Source organism: Myiozetetes cayanensis, unplaced genomic scaffold (genome assembly GCF_022539395.1).
Source record: "Myiozetetes cayanensis isolate MyiCay16 unplaced genomic scaffold, myiCay2020 scf33, whole genome shotgun sequence".
NCBI classification, from domain to species: Eukaryota; Metazoa; Chordata; class Aves; order Passeriformes; family Tyrannidae; genus Myiozetetes; species Myiozetetes cayanensis.
This window is the reverse complement of record NW_026087555.1, coordinates 2,078,909-2,091,387: the sequence shown is the minus strand read 5'-3', so window position 1 is coordinate 2,091,387 and position 12,479 is coordinate 2,078,909. Positions and strand designations below refer to the sequence as shown.

At 36.8% G+C, this 12,479-nt stretch overlaps 1 protein-coding gene across 1 annotated transcript in view; it reads left to right on the top strand.

Moving 5' to 3' along the window:
* ARHGAP10 (Rho GTPase activating protein 10) overlaps window positions 1-12,479 on the top strand; it is a 145,951-nt gene that overhangs the window by 57,494 nt on the left and 75,978 nt on the right. The window contains exons 5-8 of the mRNA XM_050327363.1: window positions 3,124-3,225; window positions 6,067-6,177; window positions 8,154-8,258; window positions 12,345-12,474. Coding sequence (XP_050183320.1) covers window positions 3,124-3,225; window positions 6,067-6,177; window positions 8,154-8,258; window positions 12,345-12,474 — 448 coding nt within the window. The remainder of the gene's footprint in view (window positions 1-3,123; window positions 3,226-6,066; window positions 6,178-8,153; window positions 8,259-12,344; window positions 12,475-12,479) is intronic.

The following is a 12,479-nucleotide window of genomic DNA, read 5'->3' as shown; positions in this document are numbered from 1 at the left end:
TACTTTGAGAACTTGCTTCAGAAACAAATGGAATGTTTCAAGAAGAGAAGGATGTGTCTGCTCCATTCTTTCTTGTCACCTCCCTTATCTCTTATGTCTGGAATAGGAACAATCCTGCTAACAGCCTGCCTCCCTTCCTAATGGGTAATCCTGTTCTGCCTTGTATTTGCTTGCAGTTGCACAAGAAGGCTGAAAAATATTAACTACCTAAAGGAACTCGCTCATCATGTGCCTTTAACTGCATTTTTGCTACCTGCAAAGTGAAAACTGCCTTTATTTTGTTTTTTTTCTTTTGCATAAACAACTCATTGTCTCTGTATGAGTGGAAAAAAATAGGGATGGAGAGACTGAAGAAGAGATCTCATTTAAAGTACCTCTTTTTGGTTAAAGTGTTTGGTAATTTTTTTAAGATTGTCACAAAGTTGTGTATATTTAAAAAAAAAAGGCAAAGTAAGCGTCACATATTAAATACAGACTAGCTTTGGATAAAAGTAGCACGGACAAGTTTGACCTCTTTGTACCTATCTTCCTTCTTGCAGTGAGGAATTTAAATGCTTATTAAAAAAAAAAAGGAAAGGAAACCCCCCTCCAGCTATTTATTACAGTTTTCTGTTCCAAAACTCAATTAATACATTTTCAAACTGCCTGCATATGCTTTATTTTATAATAATGACGTAATTACCAGTGATATTTATTAGCTAAGACAGTGTTGCAATTACAAGAGCACTATACATTTTGGCTTTAGCAGGAATGATTAGCATGTTCTGCATATGATTTCAGTGTTCATGAATTGAAAATGCTCTGTTCAGCATAAATCTTTTCAGTTTAGTAGTACAATGAGCTTTGTGTAATTTTATAGACTTGAGAGAAGTACATTAGATGACCCAACCAACATACAATGAAAACGTGGTCTGTGAGGGACCAAGGGAAGAAAAAATTTTTTCTGAATGTAACCTATTGTCACAGAAGCAGCTGTGTTAATGAATGGATTATTTCAACAGTATTTTTTAGTGTTAAAGAACATTGCTGTTTTAGGGGTTAGAACTCTTAATGCTTTAAATTATCTCATATCTTCACTTATTTCTACTCAGAATTTTGTTCCTGATGCTTCTAACACCAAGTTACATTCACATTGTCTACGTCTCTCCTTTTGTTTGGATGAATGTTTCATTCCTTGTGTCCCTGAATACTGCATCTGTAAAGCTCTTACTCTTATTAGTGATCTAACCTTTTTTTTTTGACAGATTTCTCAATGACCTTTAAATAGAAGAGCCTTACATAATCATATAATATTTAAATAAAAATCCTCTAAAAATATTTAGCTCTTGGAATATTCTTAACTGAATATTTATTCAATATAATCAAAGCACTGACACTGGAAATATAACACTGCTTAGCTCTGAAAACCCAGTTATGGCACCTAGTGGTGAAATATATCTGGAACATTGTGCAGTATTTGCTTTAGGAAAGATTTATAAGCTACTATTACAGAATAAAAGTTGAATGTGCTGCCTCAGATTTTCCTGTATCTTACATCCCCCGGCTGATGAAATGGTCTGAGTTAGGCTTAAGAAGAAAAAGAATAAGATAAAAGTGCTGGAAGCTGAGACCTTCTTAAATTACACCTCAGTAAAAGGTGTTGCTACTTTAATCCCAAGATACCTGTGTAAAGTTTCTGGCTTTGACTATTAAGAAGTTAAGAGAACTCTGTTTTTTCTGGCAGCATTCAAATATTCACCATATCAATGGAAACTTTGCTAATAAAATCACAGAGATCCACCCATTTCCCCACAGTCTTTCTTCCTAATTCCCCAAATGCTAATAAGTTATCTGTGATCACACTGATACCATATACATATCTTAATGTTTCTCTGTTGATAACTAGTATTGCTAACTAGTGTTGTGGCTCCTTTTTTAAAAGAAGTTCTTGATTCATAATGGAGAAAAAAAAAAAGGGCATTTTTTTAAAAGACTTTGCCGAGAAGCAATCCTAAACAACTTGCATCCCTCTTAAATATAATACCATCTTCAAAATCTAATGATTCAGAGAACCATTGTGTATTGCTTATATAGTATTATTAAAAATGAAAGGTAAAGAGGGGAAAAAGAAAAAAAAAAAGAAGAGCAAGTAGACTTTAACTAGGATTTTGGATAAAATACATTTAATTTAAATTCCAAAATTTTAGTTGACAGAAAAATATTGTAATTCAACTGGTACCCTTCGGATGAGTAAATCTGTCAGTTCTTGAATATGTAATACTAGATTTTACTTATTTGAGGTTATTTTCTGCTGCAATTAGATATACTAAAAATAACTTCCAAACTGGTTGGTTGAATTCACCAATACTGATTTTTGTCTTTACACACTGTTAGGAAATTAGAACTGAGGAAACAATTTGTTTTACAATGTCTTCTACTAGATTAGATCCAGGAACTCAGATTTCCCAGAAATATTTAATGACCATCCTTCTTCCAATATATTGCTTTTGGTGGTAAGAGAAATGGATTTGCATGTGCAAATGATATTCATACATGTCTGTGAGATTTTTTCTTTTCCAAGTATTATTTTATGTTTTATGGATATTTTTCTTTATTTTACAAAGTCCCTTTTTTTGTCATGTGCACAACAAAACCGGTAGGAACAAGAATTCAGCAGAGAGGTCATTGTATGGCTTTAAAGTCAAGAAATCCTATGGAATATGGAGGTGTATTTGCTGTGGGTTTTGAACTGTTTGAACTTTTCCCCAGTCAATTTTAGAAAGGGTTATTTTTTTCCAGGGAATCCAATATTTCCATTGAACTTCTCTATTCAAAAACCAGGTGGTATGAATGATCCCTGAAAGTAATGAAAAATGCAATAAATCAAGAAGAGGTCTGTTATTTTACTCTTTTGACTTAAAAGACATAAACATCTGTGTGATAAGCTACACCATAATGATGCAATGGGATTTCATTTCAAGTCAACCTTTAAATTAATTTTTTAGGTGAGATGGAAACATCCTTTTCTTTACTTATTGGAGCTATGATAGTTTTTTTCTCTTTATTTCTAAATAACTAACAATTTTAAAAGAAAGAGTCTTACATTTTTATATGTAAATGATTGCTACTTGGTTTCTGTTTTAGGAGGAAAAGAAGAAGTTTGATAAAGAGACAGAGAAGAACTACAGTTTGTTAGAAAAACATTTGAATTTGTCAGCTAAGAAGAAAGAGCTACAACTACAAGAGGTATTGTTACCTCTCTTTTTTTATTCAAGCTAAAGGCTTTTGAATAAGTACATGTATCTATGCAAATGTAAAACCAGCATTCATAGTGGTAAAATAAAAATAAATTTCTCAACTGGAAAGGTTGGTGAGAAAATCAGTAGTATATGTTGAACTTAGTGATGTACCCCTACCATTTTCTGAATCAAGGGCTTTGTGTGTGTATCTGACCATCATGTTATTTTTCATATATTTATATATGGGACTATCAAAATGCAACCATATTGTGAGAAAATCTGCATTTCTTATAAGGCTTTACCATGGGTGTAATTTGCATTGCAGTTTAAGTATTGACTAAGTGTCCTGTGATAATACTGTATGCAGAGTACAGCAAGACCTCTATTCCTGAAGAAAAATGGGTTTGTGCTCTTTCTCACATTTTGAAGATTTGTTTGGAAAATTTTTGAGTAATGCTACAAAAAATTTGTTGACAATTTATAACTCAAAACCAGATCTGCTTTACCTGGCATTCCCTCTGTCCCTCTGGGTTTTTTATCATCATACTTACTTGTAATAGTTTTTATTGCTGGAACAACAGCAAATAGTGTGTGAGAAGACTGCAGAGAAATCTTGCAGAGACTTACTATAATCAGAAGGATTTTTTTTCCCCCAGATAAATGAAATTATGTCAGAATTATTAATGCTTAGACTATAAAAACCTAATGTTTTCCTCAGAGATAATGCTTCTCCCTACCCTCTACCCCATCCCAAATGGTCTATGCCATTTTTCATTAGATGATTAATGTAACTGACAGAGTTATCTAGGAACTTAAAAACTCTGATTGCTCTCAAGTTTCACTAGGATGTTACTTTACCATGTACTGCATTTGCAACATAGGCCCTCAGATGTGTAAACAAGTGTCTTTTGGGGAATTCAGTTGTCTTGGTGAAGTTACAGGGCATTGCTTATGCATTAGGACCAGCTGCCAAAGAACTTGATGCAGAAAAAAAATGATAAAGGATTAAGCATGACATCTTGATGAAATATGGTTCTCAATATCAAATCTAAAGTGAGACCTAACCTCAATGGAAAAATACAAAATACCTGCAAGAGGCATTTTGAAGCCGTATCAAATATGGTCTGAAGTTTAAAGTATGTGTGAAGTCTAGAATAAGCAAATAGATTTGTTTCAAATGTCCTTCAGTGTTTCATGAACAAAAATTCTGAAATTATTCTAGTCTGACTCTTTCATTTATGCATTTGATTTTGGAGTATAAATGTATAAGCAATTTGGGGGAAAAAAAAAAGGATGCAGGGATAAATTTGACAAAAGTTTATTGAATAACATGCCACGATTTGGAATGTGTCTTACATTAACATAATCTTTAACTCTGTTGATGGAGGGATATTCCTGTAATTTCACTGAGGCACAGTCTTATTTTTTGACTTATTGTGTCTTATCTGTGTTTTTCTTCAGCAGTACACAAAGTACAGTGCAACAGTGAGTGAACTTGCTGGGTGCATGCAGAGGCTCGTGCCTCAAAAAACTGAGGAGAGGTGTGATAATTTATTTACAGGGGAATTGAGATGAATCAATAAAATGGCTGTGTTGAATACTGTATTCTGGCTTGCGTGGGGAGGCAACCAAAACACACAGATGAAAAAATAAGAAGAGAGACAAAGTGGCTTGGCTTGTTGAAACACAGTTGCTTACTGATATAGATATCAGGTCTTTATTTTTTTAATGACATTTGTGGTTATGCCCCTTTAACTGCTGACAGATTTCGAGCACAGAGCAGTGAAGCCAAGCACATCTTAAGGCAAAACTGTCTTAAAGCTGATTTCACTTATCCTCTTAAAGCATAGCAGTCACTGGATATAGTCTCAGTATTTAAGAGAGAGTCCATAATAGTAAGTCTGGTCCCTTTCACCTAACCGTTTCTCCATTTCCTTTGTAATTTAGTTTAGAAACATTTAGTATCATTACACTGGCAAAGACTAAGTGTTAGTTACTTCAAGTAACCCTTTGTAGCCTTTCTTTAATGTGTTTTATTAAAAAGTTTCTGTTACTCAGTTTAAGTTTAAGTAGGGCCACATGTACATTAAATAATAACTTAATAAAATAATACATAGATGATAGAAAGGTAAATATTTATGTACAGATGGGTGGCAACTGAAAAAATAGCTGTTCACCATCAATATGATGTTGTCATTACAACCAAGCTGTGCTAAGTGTCAGCTGCAGCTAGTAAAGGCTGTGTTTTTAAATATTTGATGCTCTGTGGAAACTTGTGAAGTGTTGTACCAGAAAGTGAACTTCTTTTCTATTGTGTTTCTTGCCAGTCAGAGTGAGCACAGGTGTGGCAGAGGTACAGTAACATTATGGATACTTACAGCAGTTATTTGGGTTATAGAGTAAAACTCACAGTACCAGCAATGTGGTTTTCAAAACCAGTGTTTTCTTCCTTAATTTGACTGGAGAGATGATTTCCCCCTTTTCTAATGTAGGATGCTCCCAGTTCCCTTTCTGTTTGGGTAGGGACCTTTGCAATGCTATTCAAGCAGTGCATAAGTACCTGCTCTGATATATTTGGCTTGGATTCCATAGAAAAGAAGCTTGAAGAGGTGTTATTAGAACTTTTCTAAAAAAAAATTGGCCTTATGACTTAAAACAACATGTTACCTAGTGAAAAAGGAATTGCTGCTGCAGTTTAAAAGTAAATAAATGATCTATGTTGTAAAGGAACAAATCCCAGTTTGGAGAAAATTATCTTATCCGCTTGCCACTTGTATACTGTATATGTGTCATCTTGAAGCTGTCTGCAAATGCTTTTGAAACTTCACTGGATGTGTTCTGTGTGCAGGCAGATAACCTAGTGGAGCAGAATAGAAAACACTTCTACGAGCTGTCCCTCGAGTACGTGTGCAAATTGCAAGAGATACAGGAGCGGAAGAAATTTGAGTGTGTGGAACCTGTAAGTACCAGTGAATTCAGCCTACCCTGTGTTTCTTAAGGGTAGGCTGAGAAGGAATGCAACAGGATAAAAGCCAAGCTCTGTTTTCTGGAAAACACATGTGGTTGTGTGACTCAACAGAATTTAGAACAACTTGTTAAATCTGTACAAATTCCTGGTACAGGTACACATAACCAGGTACACATAACCTCAAAGCTTACCTCAGTAATTACAGCGGGTTTGGAGCCACTGATGCTGATTGTCAGAAAATGTGTGAAATCTTTTGCTGTACTGCAAACCCCTCAATGTACTATGTGTGATAGAACAGAGGATTCAAGAAATTTATATTGGTGTCAGGCTTCTTGCACTGGGGCTTTTTTACCAATGAAATAATATTTGCTGAATAATGTAAAGACTCTAATTTTCATTATGAAGGTGGACTATAGAGGCCTACTAGGAAAACATTGCAGATATGAATTAATTAAGAAGGTACTGCTGGATAGAAAGCCCATTATTGAGTAGCCTGATATGTTTAATTTCACTTGCAATTGAATCTACATAGAAATCAAGGGATTTCACTGAGTTTAGGTGAAAATCGTATATTCACTTACCAGACTTACTTAAATCTCTGAGAAGAGTTTATTCTAAAATTTTCTGAAATGTACATTAGCTTTGTAGTATAAATAAAATTTATCATACACTGGGAGAATAGTAGATGCAATACTGAGAAAAAGGGATGTTGGACTGTAGAGAAGTTTAATTTACTCATGCTCTGAAATCTGTTTTTTTGTGCCAAGTCTGTCCTTTTATTCTGATACAATTACTTTAGTGTAATAATGAAAAAAGTTCCAAATTACTCCAGTCAAAGTAGTTGATTGTTATGGAGCTCATAACAACTGTCTATTTTAATATAGTTTATCACTGTATGAAGAAATTGCTAAAATCCCTAAGGGGGAATAAATTGCTGGGAATAAATTGCTGTATTTATATTAACATTGTTCAAGGAATGTGAAAATGCTGTGGGAAAAAAAGCATTTTAAAAGGCATTAAAAAGTTGTGTTGGATTTTGTATCTGTTGATTTTTTTATTTTATTTTTTTTTTAATCCTAAATAGTTTTGCGTTTGGTTATTGTGTTTAAAACCATTTGAAGTTTCCTCAGAACCAGACTAGAGTAATAAATCTTCAAATGATGTGTTTGAAACATGTCCCCTTCTCATTTCTGAAAACTCCCTCTGGATGGGGCTGAACTTCATGTTGCTTATTTTGGATTTGCAGTTTACACTAGAGTAATAAGCTGAAATTTAGTACCAAATTCTTACTCCCTTTTCCCTTAATAATACTTTATTTATTTTTTTTCATTTTTGAAAATGGTTTGTTTGCATATGACTTCAGAGTTTATTAAATAGGTCCTTTGGTTTGTTTTCTTTAGAGAGTTGTTCTTTCATGTGTCACTTGCTTCTTTCCAACAACCTGAACCAAATGAGAGAGTTAGACAGGACTGCACGTTGTATCAGCGTAGTATAATTCATTCCTTCTTCTAAATTGTAAGTGCTGAAGTCAGAAACTGCAAAGTGGATCATTTGCTGTTGCTGACAGAAGGTCAGATCTGTGCACAAAAAGCAGTGATGAGTGAAGTTACTGAATGGAAAACTTCCTTCTTTGAACAAGCAAGATGACTCTTATCAGAGAGTCATCTCCACATGGTCATTAGCAAAGAGGGGAATGACCAGGCAAATGGTGACTAAAAGACAGGGTGATCATTACCTCCTTGTGCACAAATATTTATTCCAGACATCACTGTTATCAGAACATCCATAGGAAAACACTGCATAGGAAAGTTTTGGGAGATAGGGAATATACATTCCCTATGGTCAAAAGGAAAGTAGAGATCAGCTGTGAAATTCCAGAGGCAGGATCGCCCAGAAGTGCCCATGTACATCAATTGTATACAAGTAAATGGAGTTTTTCATTCTAACAAGTCTTATTTCTATTTCAGGTGCTATCGTTTTTTCAGGGTTTGTTCACTTTCTATCATCAGGGATATGAACTTGCTAAAGACTTCAATCATTACAAAATGGCCCTGCAGATAAATATACAAAATGTAAGTTGAGTGTACTTATGTGAGTAAAATCACCCGCTAAGGTTGCTGCGTGTGCAGTATCTATTCTGCCAATACTTACTCCGGTGTTGGTGCATTGCTTGGGAACTTTGGGGATATGGTGCCATCTCCTGGATAATCAGCCACATCGCCGAGCTAATTCCCACGAGTTCTTTGTCATGTCTATTAATACTGTAAATAAATAAGCACCAAGTGAAAGGTCCCCACTCCTTTTAATATTTTTCAATAGAGAGATAGCACAAGGATTATTATTATGAAAGAGTTGAAAAATGAATAAAGTCTGTAAAAATGCGTACAGAACTGGAGAATTCAGAGGATGGGTAATGAAATGCCTAGGTTTTCAACGTTTTAGGTGTGTTTTGAAATTGAGTGTGGTGGTCATTGCTTGATAGGGCTAAGTTATCGATAAGGAAGAAAAATAGCTCAGAGTGGTTTTTTTTAGTTTGTTTGTTTGTTTCTTTTTTTTTTTTTTTTTTTTGACATCTCTGCCAGTGTGTGACTTGAAGTTTCTGTTTGTCTTGCAGCTACCCTTTCAGGCAAGTAACATCTCGGTGTTAGCACCCGTGATGTCTTTGACAAAACTATGTGTTCCTTCAAGGACAGGCTAAAGGGGGCCACTGCTAGTTTAGTGTGCCCTCCTACCAGATTGCCCAGTGTGATCTAGTCAGGAATGGGAGAACAGGAGCAAGGTGACAGGCTGGAACAATGGGACTGATAGAGTCACTAATCAGGTGATCCGTTTACTTCCTTAGGATTTGTTGAAGAATAAGACTTGCTTGGAGGAACTTGCATGTGCCTGTTGGTAGGAAGCAAACCATGTACCTTACTACAGACAATCAGTTCATGATGGTGCATCTGTTCTGTTGACCTCTGAGGGCATCTGGACACAGCAACCACTTCTTGGGGATGGCAGTCTGTTTTTAGAAGTGGCTTAACTAGCAGGGAGGCGGAAAGGCGGAAGAGAGGATTACAGGTGTTGTAGCACGTAGTGACGTGATTTGTGTGTCATGGTACCATTCCTTTAATTTTCTTCCCGTATGTTTAAGTCTCATGTTTCCTTTTGAGCTGCTGTTTGGTTTGGGAAGGAAAGGGGAACTGATTAGTGGTAACTTCATAAGCAGACTTTTGTGGCAGAAGTCAGGGCTTCTGGAGGAAAGTTTAGGACAGACTTGCTTCTTTTGTGTACTTAGCTTAGCAGAGGGAGGAGCAGCAGTGGATAGAGGGAAGGTGATGCAAGATGGGCAAGAAATGAAACATGAGAGGGAAGCTGTGATAGGGTTTTGAGGAGCTAGATTTCAGATTAAAGATGAAAAAGAGTCAGTGGAGTGATCTGAAGAAGCTGTAGTTTCAGTTGGCTGAATGGTATTACAGTGTGCCCCAGCAAACTCTAAAGATCAAATTTTATGAATAGATAGAAAACAACTGTAGGAAGAAAGGAGGACAAGGATTAACAACTATTTAAGGTAAGAGGAGAATAGAAGGAAGCATCTGAAAAGATCATGAAAGGGCATGGCACATTCTCTGCTGTGTTGAACAAAAATTCCCAAGGGAAAAATGAACTGGGGCTTGGCTGTGGTACAGCTGAGCTGCTGGCAGAACACGGGGTTGATGTGTTAGCAATTGAAGGGTACAAGGTTCAGTACAGAGAGCCTAGCTGGATATGGAGAATGATTTGAGAGTTGCCAGTGTAGCTCTAGTAATTGCCTTCCCTTTCTTTCAGGTTGTCTTTACTTTGAGAATTATGCTGTGGATTTCCTCTGCCCACCCTGCCCCATACCCTGTTTTCCCCTCACTGCCCTCTACCCCCCCATCAAATGAAAAAGCCAAAAGAGACCCAACCAAGCCTTGCAACCCAAGCCACTAAAAAACTGATTCTTCCAACAGTCATCTTCTCTTATAGAACCCCATGTCTCCAACTACCTTACCCTGCACTATCAGGACTTTTCTCCTGTTATCTCAGGTCTGTGCCCAACTCCATACAAGAATCCTTGCAACCTTGACCATGGTCTTTTGCCTTGCTAGGAAATCTGGCCTTCCCTGGGAAGAGGGGGCATAGCCACACAGGTGTAGCAGCTGTGGTTGACTCCTGGTTAAGCTCAGATTTGTCACAGCACAAAAGGAAGATAGAAATTTCCTTCAGGTTCCTGGAGCCCATGGTGCTTCATCCCACCATTCACAGGATGCATTTTACACGTTTGAATTTGTGATCACTGCACAGCTAGACAAAGACCCTGGCAGGATCATTCAAAGCATCTAACCTTGGAGTGATCAGTGCTCAGACAGGAAGGTTTAGGTATGAGCGGTCTGTCACTATCAATTTTTTTGCCTTTGTCCTGTGGACAGAATATGTGTTTTAAGGGAGCTCTTCTAGGAAATTATGAAAAGAAGCTTATAAAATTGTTAGGAACCTTGGAAATTAGTTATATGCAGGGTCTAACTCCAAAATTTACAAGCAGATGTGAGCAGAAATTGGGATGATGGATATGGGGAGGGTTCAGAGCAGTTGCTTTGCCTGGAGGTAAGATAGGCCATTTTTCTTAGTCATCACCTAACAAATATCTTCAGCTTTCCTCTGTAAAACATGTGGATATGGGTGGCTGCTCAGATCTGCTTGCATAGACTGTGTTTGTGCCCACAAATAAACTTCTGTGCATAAATCTGAAATTTGCATGTACAGATGGCCGGTCAGGAGCTGGAACTGTCTATAGACAAACAGTGGTACTTGTTTGTACTTGGGTCAGAGTATGCTTATCCTGGGGGAAAAATAAAATAGGTGAGGCAACATTTTCAGAAGCTTATCCATTTTCAGAAAAGTAAAAGTGCTTTCAGAAAGCAATAAGACACATAAGCGTGCATCTGGAAGTCTGTGCTTTCCTCAAAATGCATGTATCAGCTGGGGAAAGTACCTGATGGAATTTAAATGTGTGTTTTCAGTGTTTGCTGTTTGGACAGGTGCATATGTGGTGAAAAAACAGGTATTATCATGATTGTTTTGGTTTTATTTACTCATTGGCCAGTTATCAGTGTTTTTCAGACCAAACTGAAGAGTTTCTTATGTCAGGTGTGTGCTGTTCTGTTATTTGGGGTAGTCCTATTGTGTAATTTGTGGATTGTATGGTTACTTTCTGTTTGTTTTTACTATTATTCTAATAAATCTCTTTTTGGCTGCTTCCTGACTTTGGAAGTGACATTCAGGACTAATAATCAACTGCACTTTCAGGGGGTTTTTGGGTCTGTTTTGCTTCTGCTTGTGTGTGCTCAAAACATTTGGCATGTATTTGTTGATGACCTTCCTGTCTTTTTTTGTTTCCTCAATAAGCACAGAAAATCCTCTATTTCCAGACAGCTAGTAAGAATATCATGAATTAAGCCAGTATCTGTAGTAATATTTCTGTAAGGAAACTGTAATATTCAAATTAATTTTGCACTCAGTATTTCACTTCTTTCTGAACAAGTCAGCACACTGTTATAGAAATCTACTCTGGCACTCTTTGTGTGCTTTTCACAACATCTAAACCATACATTAATTCTGAAGAATATCAGGAAACCTGGAGAGTAAATATAAATGGAAATTGTGAACTGTCTGTCTTAAAATAACCTGAGTCATTCTCTCATTTTACAGTTACTTTGGTGAGTTGACCCTGACTGGATGGCAGGTGACCACCAAAGCTCCTCTGTCACTCCCCTCCTCAGCTGGAGAGGTTGTGGATTGAGATAGGGCAGGGAGAGATCACTCACCAATTACCATCACAGGCAGAACAGACTTGACAGGGGAGAGTCAGTTTAATTTATTAGGGCAGGGTAACAAGAAATAAAACCCGAATCTTAAACGTACCTTTCCACCATCCTTCCCTTCTTCTGAGCTCAACTGTACTGCTGATTTTCTCTACCTTCTCCCCCTCAGGGGTGCAGGGGGGACAACTTCTCAAAAATGCCCCTTCTGTAGCACCCCTGGACACCAAAACCTTGCCATGCAAACCCAGTTCATGATTATAACTCCTATCTGCCAGGAAGAGTAAGTATTTCTTCCACTCTCATTACTAAAGAGCTTTTGCTGTCTTCTTTCAGACACGAAATCGTTTTGAAGGAACAAGGTCAGAGGTAGAGGAACTCATGAACAAGATCAGAAGGAATCCTCAGGAGCATAAAAGAGCAAATCACTTCACGATGGAAGGCTACCTCTATGTACAGGAAAAAAGTAAG